The sequence below is a fragment of the Hyla sarda genome, unplaced genomic scaffold (genome assembly GCF_029499605.1).
Source record: "Hyla sarda isolate aHylSar1 unplaced genomic scaffold, aHylSar1.hap1 scaffold_2975, whole genome shotgun sequence".
NCBI lineage: Eukaryota > Metazoa > Chordata > Amphibia > Anura > Hylidae > Hyla > Hyla sarda.
Genome location: NW_026609689.1, coordinates 7,411 through 26,358, shown reverse-complemented (window position 1 = coordinate 26,358; position 18,948 = coordinate 7,411). Strand labels below are relative to the sequence as shown.

General features: G+C 43.7%; 1 protein-coding gene across 2 annotated transcripts; it reads right to left on the bottom strand.

Moving 5' to 3' along the window:
* Positions 1-9: 9 nt before the first annotated feature.
* On the bottom strand, positions 10-17,833 carry LOC130327334 (period circadian protein homolog 3-like; the record flags this gene model as incomplete). 2 transcript variants are annotated; one of them, XM_056553410.1, is given in 8 exon segments in its annotated part: positions 10-1,500; positions 3,643-4,400; positions 4,601-4,858; positions 6,460-6,654; positions 13,063-13,187; positions 13,984-14,128; positions 16,207-16,333; positions 17,705-17,833. In XM_056553410.1, coding segments are annotated over 8 exon segments (1,941 nt in total), but the record flags the coding sequence as incomplete, so codon positions are not given.
* Between the last annotated feature and the right edge of the window lie 1,115 nt (positions 17,834-18,948).

Sequence of the window (18,948 nt, the reverse complement as noted above, 5' to 3'; positions counted from 1 at the left end):
AAGGAGAACGGTAAGATACAGAGCTTTTTAAAGATATTTTTTTAGGGTGAGAGGGGTGTTAGGAGTAGTTAGGGAACATAGCCTGAGTTAGTTTAGAAAAGTATATTTGGTGACTGGTATTCTTTAAAAAGTATGTTAACACCTACTGTACATGCTGCAGATTTATTGCTGGGTTTGACTATTTATTTATATTGATTTACACAGCATAAAATCTGCAGCGTATACAGCATGTGTGAATATACATTAAAGCTTTACTCTGCTACACTGCATTCAGGGAGATTGTAGCTTGGACTCTATGTAGTATTCATATTACAGAACAGTACCTCCGAAAACCACATGTCCAAAAACGCAACGCAGCAGACCATTCTCTGTTGCAAACCAAAAGCAGTAAGATGTTCAGCCTAACATCATATTTCTGAAGGCAGCTTTGGATGTGCATGCAACATGATGCAAGGAGAGAGTAGAACAAGATCATTTGCCAGAGTATCTCAACATTATACAGACTGATGATCAAAAGTGAACCTACTCTTGACAATGTCATTGGAATTTTTTATTTATTTTTTACTCTTTTGTAGGTTGTCACCAGGTAAAAGTGACGCACAGCTGCTTAGTTATATATCCTAAGAGACTCTTAACAATGCAAACACCAGCTACATCGTACAGAGTGACCTCTTGCGGAACGACCCGACCTCAGCGCCGTTAACCTCTTAACCCGCATTGTACTTTCCCTAGTGATATGTCTGGATGTTATATCCCTTATAAGTGAATACAAACCAAACAAAAGATACATAAATTTCAGGGTCACTCTGGGCAAGAGAAAGTGGAGGAAAGCACACATAAGTTACCTGTAAAACACATCAAAGACATTGTCTTTAGTTAAATACCAAACAATGGTTAAAACTGAAATATTTATAAAAAAAAAATAAAAAAAAATTACTAAAAATAAAATAAAATTATAAACCTTTAAGAGTGAAATGAGAAATGATTTGATTATAGATTATTAACTGATTAACTATTGTGGATAAACACAATTAAAAGCCTTGATTTAAAGCAGTCCCAGTTTACTTACCCATGGCTATATGGTCATTGTAACTAAGGTGATCTGTCCAGCCCTGACACCACCTACAACGTACATGTTTTATTCAGTTCTGCACCGATACCAAACAGTCTGGTATACAGTTCAAAGCGAAACAAGACATATTGTGCTGTTCAGTCCATTGTTTGAGCACTATCAGACTAGGATAATGGATACTTACAATAACACACTATTTATTTAGGTGACCGGCAAACTTCCAGTCACTTCATACCTATGCCACTTCCTGAGGTCCCGTTTGAGGTAGAACCGTTAGACCCAGACCCTAAGGAGCTGGAGTTAGCAGATCCGCTTCCTGAAGCGGCTGATCCAGTGCCAGACTGGGAGTCCTCCTGTAGTAAGAGGTCAAAGAGTTCACTAGATGCTGAATGGCTGTCATTGTTCCCGCTGTCCTCTGCTGTGTCCGCCTGGAAGAATAAATACGGTAAGAACAATGGCTTTTATCAGACACTAGTAATGATGATCATCTTTTTAAGATATGAAGTAAAAAATGTTTTAAACATCTACAGAACCTTTAGGATTCTACTATAATACTGCCCCCTAAGTACATGTATATAACTACTATAATACTGCCCCCTATATACAAGAATATAACTACTATAATACAGCTCCTATATACAAGAATATAACTACTATAATACTGCTCCTATATACAAGAATATAACTACTATAATACTGCTCCTATATACAAGAATATAACTACTATAATACTGCCTCCTATATACAAGAATATAGCTACTATAATACTGCTCCTATATACAAGAATATAACTACTATAATACTGCTCCTATATACAAGAATATAACTACTATAATAATGCCTCCTATATACAAGAATATAACTGCTATAATACTGCCCCTATATACAAGAATATAACTGCTATAACACTGTCTCTTATGTACAGTGGGGCAAAAAAGTATTTAGTCAGCCACCAATTGTGCAAGTTCTCCCACTTAAAAAGATGAGAGGCTGTAAATTTCATCATAGGTATACATCAACTATCACATCACATTGCAGGATTTTTAAAGAATTTCTTTGCAAATTATGGTGGGAAATAAGTATTTGGTCACCTACAAACAAGTAAGATTTCTGGCTCTCACAGACCTGTAACTTCTTCTTTAAGAGTCTCCTCTGTCCTCCACTCGTTACCTGTATTAATGGCTCCTGTTTGAACCTGTTATCAGTATAAAAGACACCTGTCCACAACCTCAAACAGTCACACTCCTAACTCCACTATGGCCAAGACCAAAGAGCTGTCGAAACAAAATTGTAGAGCTGCACCAGGCTGTGAAGACCAAGCAGCTTGGTGTGAAAAAAATCAACTGTGGGAGCAATTAATTAGAAAATGGAAGACATACAAGACCACTGATAATCTCCCTCGATCTGGGGCTTCATGCAAGATCTCACCCCGTGGTGTCAAAAGAACTGTGAGCAAAAATCCCAAAACCACATGGGGGGGAGGGGGAGGGGGATACCTAGTGAATAACCTGCAGAGAGCTGGGACTAAAGTAACAAAGGCTACCATCACACACACTACACCACCAGGGACTCAAATCATGCAGTGCCTGACGTGTCCCCCTGCCTAAGCCAGTACATGTCCGGGCCCGTCTGAAGTTTGCTAGAGAGCATTTGGATGATCCAGAAGAGTATTGGGAGAATGTCATATGGTCAGATGAAACCAAAATAGAACTTTTTGGTAAAAACTCAACTTGTTGTGTTTAAAGGAGAAAGAATGCTTAGTTGCATCCAAAGAACACCATACCTACTGTGAAGCATGGGGGTGGAAACACCATGCTTTGGAGCTGTTTTTCTGCTAAGGGACCAGGATGACTTATCCGTGTAAAGGAAAGATTGAATGGGGCCATGTATCGTGAGATTTTTGATTGAAAACCACCTTCCAATTGAAGATGAAATGTGGCTGGGTCTTTCAGCATGACAACGATCCCAAACACACCGCCCGGGCAATGAAGGAGTGGCTTCGTAAGAAGCATTTCAAGGTCCTGGAGTGGCCTAGCCAGTCTCCAGATCTCAACCCCATAGAAAACTTTTGGAGGGAGTTGAAAGTCTGTGTTGCCCAGCAACAGCCCCACAACATCACTGCTCTAGAGGAGATCTGCATTGAGGAATAGGCCAAAATACCAGTAACAGTGTGCGAAAACTTTGTGAAGACTTACAGAAAATGTTTGACCTCTGTCATTGCCAACAAAGAGGATATAACAAAGTATTGAGATTAACTTATTGACCAAATACTTATTTTCCACCATCATTTGCAAATAAATTCTTTAAAAATCAGAGAATGTGATTTCATGGATTCTTTTTCTCATTATGTCTCTCATCTTTATAAGGGGGAGAACTTGCACAATTGGTGGCTGACTAAATACTTTTTTGCCCCACTGTGTAAGAATATAACTACTATAGCACTACCTCTTTTTGACAAGAATATAGTAACAGTTAGAAAATAAACATCTAAATAAAATTACTATGCCTCTAGCCCAAAATCTTCAGCCAACTATAGGCCAATAGTTTCCCAAACTTGGAACACAACTTACACATTTAATGTCTGCTTTGGTTTCGGCAGTGGTTCCTTCGGGAGGCTCTGCTGGTTTCGGCATTTCCTCTTGGAGGAGGACCAGTTGCAATGGGGAACTGCTTCTAGAGTTACTGAAAAGTCGTGGATCATCACTCTGAATGTCCTGCTGCTCCTCTGCCGACATGGGAGAGGACGCTCGGGATGTCGGGTCCACAAAGTCTGTGGGAATTTGCGATGGCACAGTCTGGGGAGCAGCTGGCATTCCAGTGTATGGATAAGAAGGTGGTGGTGGTGGACAAGGGTACTGAGTGGGGAAGAAAGGCTGAGGTATCTGTTGGTTGATAGGTGGGTACATATTATAATTGGGAAGAAACAGAGCTACAACTGGACCCATGTATGGGGATGGGAATGCTGGGAATGGCTGCATGTTGTAAGAAAAGTTTGATTGTGGTATTGATTCAGGAGCCACTGATGAAGTGGTACAGTCTCCGGCTACTGTGGTGCCCATGTGTGGGAGCTGGAACCCAGGCACGGTATACGTTGGCTGAATTGGGATCATCATCGGAGCTGGGAAAGCCATGTTTGATGGACTTGGGTGAGAGACTTCAGACGGTGGCCAAGATGGTGGTGAAGGCCCTGGTCTTCTTGGTCGTGGTGGTAGGTTGGGGTGTGATCCATTACTGTCTGATGATTCCATTGGTTTCTGCCTTTTGTGCTTGCCCTGTTTTTTACCTTTTTTCAAAGCCGCTGGAGTAGTTTGCCGAGATGAATGTTCTCCTGAGAAAATAAAAATCGATAAAATTAGGAACTCTACAAGGCCTTCTTCATGCTCCTGAACACAAGTCCATGATGCTTTGGCAAGGGCATCCAATGGTCAGTTATATTATAATAATTGTTTTGGTAGAAGGTCAAGGAGACAACTGTTCTGGAACCCAACAGGGTGGAAGACAATGCAGACAACAAGCCGAGACATCTACCTTGTATTCCTTGTTCATGGGAGCAGGCTTTGCTTTGACTGTCCTGCTGTAGATAGCTACTGTACGGAGACTGCAGGATCCTCTGCCGGAACCGATCCACATAGTTCTGCTCCTCCTTCTGTGTATGGGCAGACAGGACCTCCTTGGTTAATCCAACCTGTTTAAACTCCTCCGGGGCTACACTGGACCCTGCGGCTTGAGAAGATCTCATATCTATCTGTTCACTACCACCCGTTGCATCTTCTATGGCTGTCACCTCTGCAGACAAAGGGAAGTAACAAGGTTATTTGTCTGAATTATGCATAGAAGGCTACCAAAATTTGTATATACTAAACATCACAATGACACACAAATACAGGAGTGAAGGGGAAAAAAAAAAAGCAAAAAAGTGAAAACCGTTTTGGTCTTAGTTAGGCTGGGACTATACTGTGATATTTTGTAGTGTTACAGTATTGATTAAAACATTCAAGCTGCAGTAGAGTTGCACGCAGTCTTTTGGACTACAGCGGTCACTCAGTAGTTAAAAATCAATCTTGTATCGCTACAGAAAGTGGCAGTGCAGCCCTGGCCTCATCCGGATACTTTGTCAAGGTGTTTTACGTGAACCCCTATGCATCATATAACCATTAGAGAACTTGATTGTTGGAAACAATAAAAACTTGCAAAGAAAACTCCAGATAGAGAAGGAAAAAGGAGAAGAAGTTTTACTGTATAAACCATTGGTCATGATGTCCTGGACCTTTATCAGTGGTCTCTAACCTGTGGCACTTCAGCTGCTGAACAACTATAACTGAATGCATGCACTGGCATGCTGAGAGTTAAAGCTGCACAACAGCTGAAGAGCAACAGGTTGGAGACCACTGATGAAGGTCCAGGACATCATGTAAGGCTGTAAGTCTGTTATACAGCCCCCGTGATTTCTGCTTAAAGGGATTTCTGGTTTAAGTAAAATTTCTAGTATTCTTTCTATTTTGGTTCCTCACCCTTTTCCAGATCTCTTACAGACAGTGAATGGGGTGTTACAGCACCTAAAAATGTATTCCCTCTTCACAGGATAGCGAATAAGTGATCACAGTAGGATCCGACCTCTGGGATGCAATCATCCGATTTCTAGAATGAGGCCCGACACTTTCTGCTGCATGGATCGGTGGGCCAGCACATGTTCCATGCATTATCTTTGGGAGCGCCAGAAATATCATGTGATGCACTTGGGTATATCGGGTGCACCCATAGGCAATGCATGGAGGACATGCTGACCCACAGCTCTGTGCATAGGAGAGCATAAGGTCCCTGCTGTGGAAATTGGAGGGGGCCCAGAGGTCGGATCCCCCAATCAGCCATTTATCCCCTATCCTGTAGGTAGGGGATACGTTTTTAGGAGCTGAAATTCCCCTTCAATGCAAGTCCAGGCTACACGATGTGGAATTCACACTGACCCAGTATCAAAGTAGCATCACATTTACATTTTTGAATTATTTTTTTGTGACGCAGATTAAAATAATCCATAGTTTCCTATTAAAAACAATGTAAGCGGATTCCACTCCATTTACAACCCAAAAAATGGCCCAAATTATGTGTCAGAATACAAACGTATTTTGGCACACAAGGGCTGCTTTTCACTGCATTACCATGGGCCGTTTTCTGGCACAAAAATGGCCAAAAAATGTCCATTTTAAATTGATGGACAGAAAAAACTGTGTGCACATATCCTTATGGAGCAAGTGAGTGTGGCTTGTTCCTTGAGCACAAGAGTTATAAGGCATATCTTGAACATTAAAAAGCTGCAAAAAAGAAAGCATTTGTGAAATTCTTCCAAACAGGTACCACCACCCCAACCCCACCCCTCCACCCACAGATACCTGATTCGGGCTGAGGAACATGCACAATGGTACTGCTGTAGCTACACTGGCTGGTGACTGAAACCACACTCATTGCCTTGATGGACAGGGTAAGGTCGGTCAATGGAGCTCCCACCACAGCGGCTGTTGTCTGAACATCGGTAGCGACCATCGATTCTGCTGACAATTGACTCGTGGAGATTGGTTCTGGAACATCTTGCAACGATACAAGACAAAGTCGAGGACACTTGAGGATTGTTTGTATTTTTAACCTTGAAATATCCAGATTTCCTTCCTGATTTGTGGAAACTCCAGATGACACCATCAAATCTTTAGTACCAAGCACCATTCCTTTGTTCTTTTCACACAATTTAAAATAAACATTTGCCACCACTAGGGGGCAATGTGCTTAAAAGGGAACCTTTCTGTAGACTGCACGTTATAGAACCGGAGGAGCTGAGCAGATTGATGATAGTTTTGTAGGAAAAAGATTCAGTATAACTTGAATTTTCATTCATCCCTGCTTATACTGTCCTTAAGAGTCCAGTGGGCAGAACAACTCTCTGTACACACTCTTACAGGGAAGGCTGTCAGTCATTAAAGTGGTTGTCTGTCAAGAAAACCTATTTAAACTGTACAATAAATTACGTTTTTTTTTCTACCTTTTTGTGGTCTAAGGCTTTTCTGCCAGCTTACTGTCTGGTGTACATCCTGTAACAAACTTCCTTGTACAGGACACTCTAGCTGGTAATTCAGCCAACTCTATGTCCCTTCTTCTAAGTTGGCTGAATACCAAGCTAGAGAGTCGAGTACACAAAAACCTGAGGTTCATTACAGGATGTACACCAGACAAGACCATAGGCTGAAAACAACACAGCAGAAAATGTAAATCAAATGTGGAAGAAAAAATTAAATACCACAGAAAGGTGAAAAAATAACCTTATTTACAAATATACTTTCAAATAGGTGTTATCCTAAGACTTGATTGACAGCCTTCCCTGTATGAGAGAATGGAGACCGCCCACTGGACTCCTAAGAGCAGAAAAAAAAATTGTACACACACACACATATTTTTATATATATATATATATATATATATATATATATATATATATATATATATATATATATATATATATATATATATTTATATATATATATATATATATATATATATATATATATATATATATATATACACACACACACACACACACATACATAATTGTTTTTATAAATGTGTGTGTGTATATATATATATATATATACACACACACACACACACAGCAAAACAGTAATGAAATATATATATATATATATTCATTACTGTTTTGCTGTGTGTGTGTGTGTGTGTGTGTGTGTGTGTGTGTGTATGTATGTGTATATATATATATATATATATATATATATATATACACATACATACATACACACACACACACACACACACACACACACGTATTACTAAAAGCTATATATCCATCTGCTCAGCCAATCCTTTGCTCTATAACATAGTGTTGATAGATTAAACAGAATTTTCTTCCCTTCAAGCTACATTGGGTCGTAAAGAGCCAAAAAAAATTATAAAAAATTACTGACCCAATGGTGAGAAGGGATAGTGGAGATTGTATAATTTTGTGTGTAGCAATGGTGCTTTGTACAAGTGTAACACATCCTTAACAAAGTATATCAGGAAAGCGCTCTAATTCACAGTTATGTTTTTGCTTTTTAGAATTGAAGCCCATAGGATAACATGCAGGCAACAAGCTGCCGGCAGAAAAAGCAATGATCTGGTTTTTACGAATCTACTGTGGATTCCTTTGCAAAAGTCATTCAGTTCCCTGGAAAAGTTTTAAATGAGACAGTCTAGAGTAGTGTTTTCTTCCAGCTGTTGTGTTTTCTCCCAGCATGCTGGGAGTTCTAGTTTTGCTACAGTGGTTGAAAAACGCTACTCTAGAGTGTCTCATTGTCCAGAGGTTAAAGTAGAACTTGAGGGACGTTATCAGTTATATACTTGCCCAGAGCAATAGTGTATCAAGCTTGATATGTTTTTAATTTATTTTTCCTTATAGGCTATGGATACTAAAGGATACATTTATTTTTTCATTCTTGCTTTGTATTTATTATGGCACAAAAAAAAAAAAAAAAAAAAAAAAAAAAAAAGATTTTTTTATGTTTACTGTAAAATCTCTTTCTCAGAAGATACATTGGGGGACACAGAGACCGTGGGTATATGCTGCTGCCACCAGGAGGCTGACACTAGGCAAAAAAAATAAAAATAAAAGAAAGTCGTCCCCTCCTGGCAGGATATAACCCGCCTACAGACTCTGAGCTATCAGTTTAGTTACAAAGCAGTAGGAGAGGACTGACAGGGAAAGAAAAAAAGAAGCAACAGGCAACCAAACCAAAGACACCAGAACAAACGGGTGGGAGCTGTGTGTCCCCCAATGGATCCTCAGAGAAAAAGCATAAAAGTCTAGTATTTCTCGTTCGGCTCCATGGGACGTACCAAAGCATTCTCCGGGGTGGGTAAGATCCCAAGCAACTCAGGTGGAAGGCTGGACCACAGCCGCCTGCAACAACTTGCGACACAAACCAGCATCAGCAGACACAAAAGTGTGCACCTGGTAAAATTTTTTAAAAGTGTGCAAGGATGACCAGGTGGCCGCCTTACAGACTTGTAAGGCCAAAGCCCTATTGCGGAGAGCCCAGGAGGCCCTGATGGAACAAGTGGAGTGAGCTCAGACCTGGAAAGGCGGAGTCTTCACTTTGCAGTGGTAAGCTTCTGAGATGGCAGAACAGATCCACCGCGAAATGGTCGCCTTTGAAGCAGGAAGTCCCTTACGATGACCCTCCGTAAGCACAAAGAAAGTCAAACTGACGGAAGGATGAAGTGACCGAAAGTTAAATCCGAACAGCCCGTACCAAGTCAAAACAATGAAGCAAAAGTTCCCTGGGATGGGACAGAGCTGGGCAGAAGGACGGGAGAACAATATCATCATTTAGGTGAAAGGCAGAGACCACCTTTGAGGGGCAAAAATGAGGGGATCGGACAGAAAACAACTTTGTCCTGGTGCAAGACCAGGTAGGGGGAATGACAGGAGAGAGCCACCAGCTCTGAAACTCTCCGGATGGAAGTGACCGCAATGAGGAAGGCCACCTTCCAGGAAAGGAAGCGCAGAGAAATGTCCTGGAGAGGCTCGAAGGGAGTACTCTGCAAAGCACTGAGAACCAGATTCAGATCCCACGGGAGAGTAGGGGACCTATATGGCAGAGCCGCATGAGCTACGCCTTGCAGAAAAGTGGGTATGTGAAGGTCAGACAAAAGGGAGCGCTGAAAGAGAATGGAAAGAGCAGACACCTGACCCTTAAGGGAACTGAGAACCAAGCGTTGTTTCAGCCCAGACTGCAAAAAGGAAAGAAGGCGTGGAAGGGAGAAAACAACTGGTGAGAAGGATTGAGACTCACACCATCGAAAGTAGGACCGCCAAGTACCTTCGCAGAGGAAGACTTGCGTGCCCTGATCATTGTGCGGATCACCTGGGGAGAGAACCCCCTGGCCCTTAGAACCACAGTTTCAACCGCCACGCCATCAAATGCAGTGACAGTAAATTGTGGTGGCAAATGGGGACCCAGAGCAGGTCGGGACGAACTGAGAGGTGCAGTGGTACATCGGCCACTAGGCGAACAACGTTAGTGTACAACACGCACCTGGGCCAGTCCAGAGACATGAGAATGACACGTCCGGAGTGCCCAAGAGGTTGCAGATTTCCGCAAACACCTCTGGATGAAGAGACCACTCGGCGGGGTTGGCCGAGAAGCAACCGAGGAAGTCCACCTCCCAATTGTCCACCCCCGGTATGTGAATCGCCGAGATGGAGGGAACTCTGAGTTCTGCCCTGAGCAGGATCCTGGAGACCGCGGGGGCTGCGAGTGTCGCCCAGGCAATTGACATATACCACAGCCGTGGAGTTGTCCAACTGGACACGAACAGGACGATCTGGAAGAAGTCGCTCTCAATAGAGGAGGCAAAGGTAAATTGCCCAAAGTTCCAGGATGTTGATGGGTAGAAGAGCTTCCTGGGAGGACCAAAGGGCCTGGACCATCCGATCCATGAACCACTCCCCAACCGCTAAGACTGGCATCCGTCGTAATGACCTGCCAGTGGAGGGCCAGGAAAGATGGTCCCTGTCAAAGAAGAGGAGACTGAAGCCACCACAGGAGGGACTGGCGAATCCTGGGGGGGGGGGGGGGGGGGAAGAATTATCCTGCTATCGAGGGAAAGTGGTGACTTGTCCCACTAGGACAGAAGAGTAAGTTGAAGAGGTAGACAATGAAACTGGGTGAAGGGTACGGCCTCCATGGCCACCACCATCTTGCCTAGGACTTCCATGCAGAACTTAATGGAAACTGGAACAGGACGCCGGAGAAGACAAAACTCCTGTTGACAAAGAGCGGCGCTTGTCCAGCAGGAGCCGAACCCGGGCGGTCACCGTGTTGACTTTGAGTCCCAGGGAGATCAGAGACTGGGGCAGAATAAGGTAGGACTTTTCCTCTTTGACCACCCAGCTGAAATGGGACAAAGTCTGAAGAGTGAGAAGGAGACTCCTGATTCTGGTACCTGGTTGGAGTCTTTATCAGTAGGTCGTCCAGGTAGGGGATCACGCAGGATGACGATCGCCACTGCCAGGACCTTGGTGAAGACCCTTGGGGCCATGGCCAGGGCAAAAGGAAGGGCCACAGACTGAAAATGGCCCTCCAGAATGGCGAAACTGAGATCGCACTAATGAGCAAGAAAAAACCGGTATGTGAAGTCTCGGATATCCACTGAGGAAAGAAACTCCCCTTGATCGATGAATGACACCACTAAATGGAGTGACTCCATACGGAAATTATGCAGGAGTAGGTGGCAGTTGAGGAGCTTCAGATCCAGGATCGGATGGACGGAACTCCCTTTTTTGGTGACGGCGAACAGGTTTGAATAGAACCCTGAAAAAACTGGGACGATCACTCCCTGAGCGAGAAGGGTCCGAAGTGCAACCCAAAAAGCCGCTGCCAAGGAAGGAGAATGAGGAGGTCGGGATAAAAAAAATCAGATAGCCGTCGAAAAACGACATCTCGGACCCGAGAGTCCTGCAATTGGGCAATCCAAATGTCACGGAACAGGGACAAACGACCTCCCACCCGAAAAGAATTTGAAGGGGTTGACAGTGCATAATTGTATGCCTGTGCCCCTTCATCGCATATGGGGGAACAGTGAGCGCCATGCTCCTGAACCCCCACCTAAAATCAAGGAAATAAAAAAAAAAAAAAAAAGAGAGAGAAAAAAAATAGCTAAATACACTTCCCTGAACTAAAAAATGTAAAAGTAAAAGACCAGGTCTGGAGAACTCTAGACCTGTGTCTGCCTCCTATGGACATTAAGCTAAAACTGGTAGCTCAGAGTCTGTAGGCGGGGTATATTCTGCCAGGAGGGGCAGACTCTCTTTTTGTTGCCTATCGTCAGCAAGATATACCCACGTGTGTCCCCCAATGGAGCCGAACGAGAAAGGAGACATGAGGATTAGGCAACTTCATCATAATCGGCTAAAAACATGTAAAAAAAAATTTACCAAAAAATAAGTTTAAAAAAGCCTTCCCTCCCCCCCCAAAAAAAGTATAAGGTCAAGTTGCTATAAATTATATTGAACCATTTATTTATTTATTTTTAATAGAAAGGTTGTGTGACACCACATGTGAAAATTGAACTAGCAGCTGCATCTATTGTCATTCTGCTTTCCTAAAGTACAGTGATATAGGAGAAGTAATGCATCTCTACACCGGGCTTTCCCGCATTGTGGCTCTTTATCTGTTGCAAAACTACAATTCCCAGCATGCCCTGAAAGCTTTCTCTAACCGGTAGCTCTCCAGCTGTTGCAAAATTACATTTCCCAGCATGATGTGACAGCCCTCTGACTAGTGGCTTCTAAGTTGCTGCAAAACTACAACCCCTAACATGCTCTGCTAACCTTACTCACACCAGCATGCCCTCAAACTTCAGGACCCTGGGAAAGCTGGGTGATCACTGAAATGCAGATACTTAAAAAATGGGCAAATATAATTTGTTTTCATTGAATGAATTAACAGAAGATGATTACTATAGAATTTATATTTACTAGATATTTTCTTCTTCTATCTCAGAGGAGCTGACGCTAAAACCTCTACAGAGAAATGTGCATTGAGGATAAGTTGGTCACTGTAATAAAAGGTTCCTAATATTTTCCTATAATCGTGAGTTCCATAAAGCTGTTAATAACATTCACAGCGATATACATGATATTGTCCAGAACAGAGCTGCACGCTTTCCATTGTGTAACACATTTGCTGTGCAGAGATTGTTCAGAGTTCCTCAGCTTCAGACAATGGCTGACTGCAGGTTCCTTACTGGACAGGAAGTCTGCTGTGTGTAGGAAAATATCTTCCCCCCCAGTCACAACTATCTTCTGTTCTGACAAGATCTTGAAACATTTACATATATATGTGTGAATGTTATTGGCAACTTTTGTGGAAGTCAAAATAAAATTCAAGTTGGTGTTCCTAATGAAGGCAGCAGCTCATATCCCCCCAAACCAGGAAGATTTTTACCTTCCAATGTCTCCAAGTCGTTCTGTCCAGGGACACCCTGTTTGTCGTCTTCGGAGGAGGAGGTGGTATTGGTGGAGGACTCACACTTCCTCTTTAAAGCTGGGATGTTGTAGCTCTCCAAATACCTGCAAAGAGAGGAACAATGGAGGCATTACATAAGTTATATATCTACATTTAATACATCACTACTCCAGAGCTGTACTCACTATTCTGCTGGTGAGGTCACTGTGAATATACATTACATTACTTATCCTATACTGATCCTGAGTTATATCCTGTATTATAATCCAGAGCTGTACTCACTATTCTGCTGGTGAGATTACTGTGTACATACATTACATTACTTATCCTGTACTGATCCTGAGTTATATCTTGTATTATACTCCAGAGCTGTACTCACTATTCTGCTGGTGAGGTCACTGTGTACATACATTACATTACTTATCCTGTACTGATCCTGAGTTATATCCTGTATTATACTCCAGAGCTGTACTCACTATTCTGCTGGTGAGGTCATTGTGTACATACATTACATTACTGATCCTATACTGATCCTGAGTTATATCCTGTATTATACCCCAGAGCTGTACTCACTATTCTGCTGGTGGAGTCCCATTATGTATATTTGACAGGCTCGAAGTTACAGCCGGTAATGCGGCACAGAGCCTTAATCACAACTTTGATGGTTTCTAATGGAGACCGTAAACAATCTTGCTGTTACACAACCTTATAACAAGCTTAATAGGCTGACATTTGGACTCCCCCCAGGTGACTTTGATTTGCATATATAAAGAGCAGTGTCCGGGCACGCTGAAAGTTGTAGTTTTGCAATATCTGGTGGTCCCCAGTTTGTAGAACACTGCTCTATTCTGCGGATAGGACAACCTATAAAATCAGTAAAATGCTGGAAACACCACTTACCTAATAATACTGTCCACACAATTGATCTGCTGGTAGGAGGGGATGTGCTGTCCCTTCCTGGAGGCGTCACATGATGACGCTGCTTGTCTGTCCACTATCACATTCTCCTGATTAGGTCTTAAGAAAGTGTTTTGATGAGGTTTGGCTGCACACAAAAAAAAAAGAATAAATCATATGATCAAGTCATCCATTCCTCATTACCTAGCCAACTAGTACCGTATATTATAAATTTACATTTTTTTTTAAATTATATCCTGACCCTTCTCGCTGTCTCTCCATTAGGGATCGACCGATATTGATTTTTTAGGGCCGATACCGATAATCTGTCACCTTTCAGGCCGATAGCCGATAACTTATACCGATATTTCGGTATAAGTTATCGGCTATTTCAAACAGCCCCCCCCACGGCGAGGCAGAAGCCGTTGCAGATCAATAAATTAAAGCGGGTGCTTTAAATCATCAATTAACTGCAGCGGCTTTTGCGGTGCCAGAGACCGCCACCGCTGCCCGCTTCTCTCCACCTGCCTGTCATGGGTCTAACAAACAGAGTTGCCCCATTGCCTCCCCCCATCCTCTGCCCACATACCGCCGTTGCCCCATCGCCTCCCCCCATCCCCGGTGTCATAATTACCTGTTCCTGGGGGTCCGCGATCCTTCTGGCTCCATCGGCGTCCTGCGCTGTCACTGTGCGTACTGACGGTAACGTCGCATTGGGTACGTCACTCGTCATTACGCAGCGCACAGCAACAGCGCAGGAGCCAGAAGGATCCCGGACCCCCGGGAACAGGTAATTGTAACACCGGGGATGGGGGGAGGCAATGGGGGGGGGGGGCAGCGGCGGCGATGGGTGGGGCATTATCGGCATATTGGCAAGGTAATTGCCGATACCGATAATGTCCAAAATCGCGATTATCAGACGATAATATCAGCCAAAGCGATAATCGGTCGATCCCTACTCTCCATACCCAATAAGCAAAACCTGCGGTCAAATACACCAACAGGTGTAATTTTCCTACAAAAGCCCTTGGAAGAGAAGACTAGCAAGACGTAAGATGATCCGGTGTTTCTTACTAGGAATAGCTTTTATATTGCAAGGTTAAGGGTAGAACTTGATGGATTCTGTCTATTTTTTTAAAACTTTAACAATTATATGCTTATGAATGAATGAATGAATGAATGAATAAATAAATATGCTTTACATGAATACTCCTATTCTAATTTACCACTAGGTGGAGCTGTTACACATTTTTAGAATACCAACAGGGGCACCAACAGTAAAGAAAAAAAAATAATAACAATGGAGAGAATTTACTAAAGAATCATCTATAGACAGGATAATGAAAAGTATCTCATTGGATTGTGTCCAAACATGGGTAGCCCCAGTGATTATGAAAACGGTAGTCCCCAGGACATCATGGTAGTGGACTCCAAACTGTGGCACTCCAGATATTTCAAAACTCCATCTCCCAGCATGCCACGGACAGCAGTTGTAATTTTGCAACATCTGGAGCTCTACAGTTTGGAGACCCCTGCTTTATGGAACATATAAAGATAGCTGAAATAATGGAGTTGAACACCGCGCATTTCCAACCATCGCTCTATTCAACCAATGGGACACACATGACTCTGTCCTTGTGCTAGGTGATGGTCCACCAATCAGCAAGCACCTCCCTTCATCAATCAGACACTCTCCATTTATCCAGCAGAAGTGTCCTTCATGAGACGACCCAATTAAAGAGAACGTAGGATAGAATAAGATGTCATTCCCCTCCAGATCATTAAGAAATTGCACATTGATGAGCAAAATAACCCTGCGCCAAAATGTGCAACCCATGGTAAGTTTCTCCATAGTCCAAGTGGGCATTAAGTGGGCATAGGCTTTCTATGGGGGCACCAATCAAGATGCCAAACACGTGGACAATTCACACTGCGGATATGTCGCTGAATCTCCGCTCGCGGAATTAAGCGAGCAGAGATTCAGCCTGGCAGCGGACACTGCGCCGTCACCATTGACAGCTATGCAGACAGCTATGCAGTACTTGCGGACTTCCGCACAAAGAATGAACATGTTCTTTCTTTGCGCAGAACAATTTCAGCTGCGGAATTCTGCAGTGTGAACGGGTCTCGTGGAAGACCCATTCCCACTGATGTTAAAGTTCCCTGTGCAGAATTCCACAGTGTGACCATACTCTTACCATGAGGGTGGCAGTCCGGTATGCTCACCTTTCTGAACCGCTTTGTCTAGCACCTCCCGTCTCTTGGGCTGAGGTTTGTTTCTTGTATCGATGTATACCTGCTGTCCCATGTTCTTGATGCGGTTAATGTCTGTACACACCTGCTTTAGAGTCATCTGCAACAAAAATCATCAAAACGAGTCACTTAAAAGTAAATGGCCCATAACACATTTACACTTTGTAGCATTAGACTGAAGAAACTCTCCACAAACTGCACCGTCATATGCCACCATGTCAACAAACTGTTCCCATTGTGAGAAAGGAGGTGGAGGGGAGGACATTACTGATCTTCATGCTTGTGTGTGCGCGCATTATAATTATATAGGTATATCTACGTGTTACATGAAGACCATAGGAATGTACTGATGTCACTGCTACAGAATACATTATATATTAATATTCAGAGATGTCAACAGTGTAACATGACTCATAGCGAGAGCGTTCTATTATAGAGAATATTATGTTAGGTAAAGGGAAACGTGTCTGGAAAGACCTTGGAGATTTAAAGGGACTCTATACAAATAAAGCATTGCATGGTAGCTAAAGAAATCAATAGGTGTAATGCACAGAAAGGACAGAAGGGGAGCAATTTTTGTTGAGGCTTAGTGTATTAAATTAATATCCCCTGACAAAGCAGATACAAAGAGTTGTTTAAAGGGGTACTCTGATTGAAACATAAAAAAAAAAAATTAAAATCAACTAGTAAATTATTCTGTTTAAAAATCTTAATCCTTCCAGTACTTAGCTGCTGTATGCCCCACAGGAATTCCTTTTCGGTCTGACCACAGTGCTCTCTGCTGACACCTCTGTCCATGTCAGGAACTGTCCAGAGCAGGAGAGGTTTGCTATGGGGATTTGCTCCTGCTCTGGACAGTTCCTGACAGAACTTAAGGAGTAAGATTTTTATTTAGAAGTAATTTACAAATCTGTATAACCTTCTGGCACCAATTAATTTGAAAACATTTCTCTCCCACCGGAGTACCCCTAAGGGTACATTCACACGAGCGGATCGCCAGCGTGTATTACGCTACAGATCTGCCGCTGAAGGACCGCTGTATGCTGCCTTTACAGGTGCCTGCTCGGAGCGGCAATACGCTGCTACAAGCAGACACACTAAAGCGATGTGCAAGTCGCCGTGCATGCGCTGTGTACTCGCACACATCGTGGCCGCTCCCCCCGCTCTATGTGCTAGGCCGAGATCTGCCACGATGTGCGAATAGACTGCGCATGCGTGAGGCAAATCCCACATCGAAGTGTGTCTAGAAGCAGCGTATTGCTACTAGGAGCAGGCACCTGTAAAGGCAGCATACAGCGGTCCTTCACAGGTGAATCCGCAGCGTAATACGCGCTGGGGATCCGCTCGTGTAAACGTACCCTTAAACGGGTTCTGTACTTGCCATAAATGGATTATGCAACCCCTGTAAATCCCACCATTAGAGACATATTGGAAAAGTATAAGAACCTAAAATGCATTGAATAATACTTACCGGTTCTTTGGGTGTCTCATCCACGCAATTTCCATTGGAATCACTAGACGAGGCGATGCTTATATAATGCTCGTAAGAACCGTTGCTTCCCAGACTCCCGTAGCCGCTGGACCCATTGTTGTGAACAGGCTGCATAAAAAACAGATTAGGGACAAAATGTCAATGATATAAAACCTAACCAAACTATACCTGAAGGTAACAGCGCACAACACTGTACAGGAAACTCTGCTGCGTGATCAACGTAAAAGATACAAGACATTATGGTAAAAACCTATACCTGGCCGCCATCTTACAAAGTACAACATGTTCTGCTGCATGCGAGGACAACATGCTGTGTATATAGTAACCAAGTACTAATGTGCAGGGATCTGTATAAGGGTAACAGACATATACAATATGGTAACCAAGTACTAATGTGCAGGGATCTGTATAAGTGTAACAGACATATACAAAATGGTAACCAAGTACCGTATATACTCGAGTATAAGCCGAGTTTTTCAGCACGATTTTTCGTGCTGAAAACACCCCCCTCGGCTTATACTCGAGTGAACTCCCCCACCCGCAGTGGTCTTCAACCTGCGGACTTCCAGAGGTTTCAAAACTACAACTCCCAGCAAGCCAGGGCAGCCATCGGCTGTCCGGGCTTGCTGGGAGTTGTAGTTTTGAAACCTCCGGAGGTCCGCAGGTTGAAGACCACTGCGGCCTTCAACATCATCCAGCCCCCTCTCACCCCCTTTAGTTCTGAGTACTCACCTCCGCTCGGCGCTGGTCCGGTCCTGCAGGACTGTCCGGTGAGGAGGTGGTCCGGTGGGATAGTGGTTCCGGGCTGCTATCTTCACCGGGGAGGCCTCTTCTAAGCGCTTCGGGCCCGGCCTCAGAATAGTCACGTTGCCTTGACAACGACGCAGATGCGTCGTTGTCAAGGCAACGGCTCTATTCCGGGCCGGAAGCGCGGAGAAGAGGCGCCCCCGGTGAAGATAGCAGCCCGGACCACCTCCTCACCGGACCACCTCCTTACCGGACAGCCCTGCAGGACCGGACCAGCGCCGAGCGGAGGTGAGTACTCAGAACTAAAGGGGGTGAGAGGGGGCTGGATGATGTTGAAGGCCGCAGTGGTCTTCAACCTGCGGACCTCCGGAGGTTTCAAAACTACAACTCCCAGCAAGCCCGGACAGCCGATGGCTGCCCGGGCTTGCTGGGAGTTGTAGTTTTGAAACCTCTGGAGGTCCGCATGTTGAAGGCCG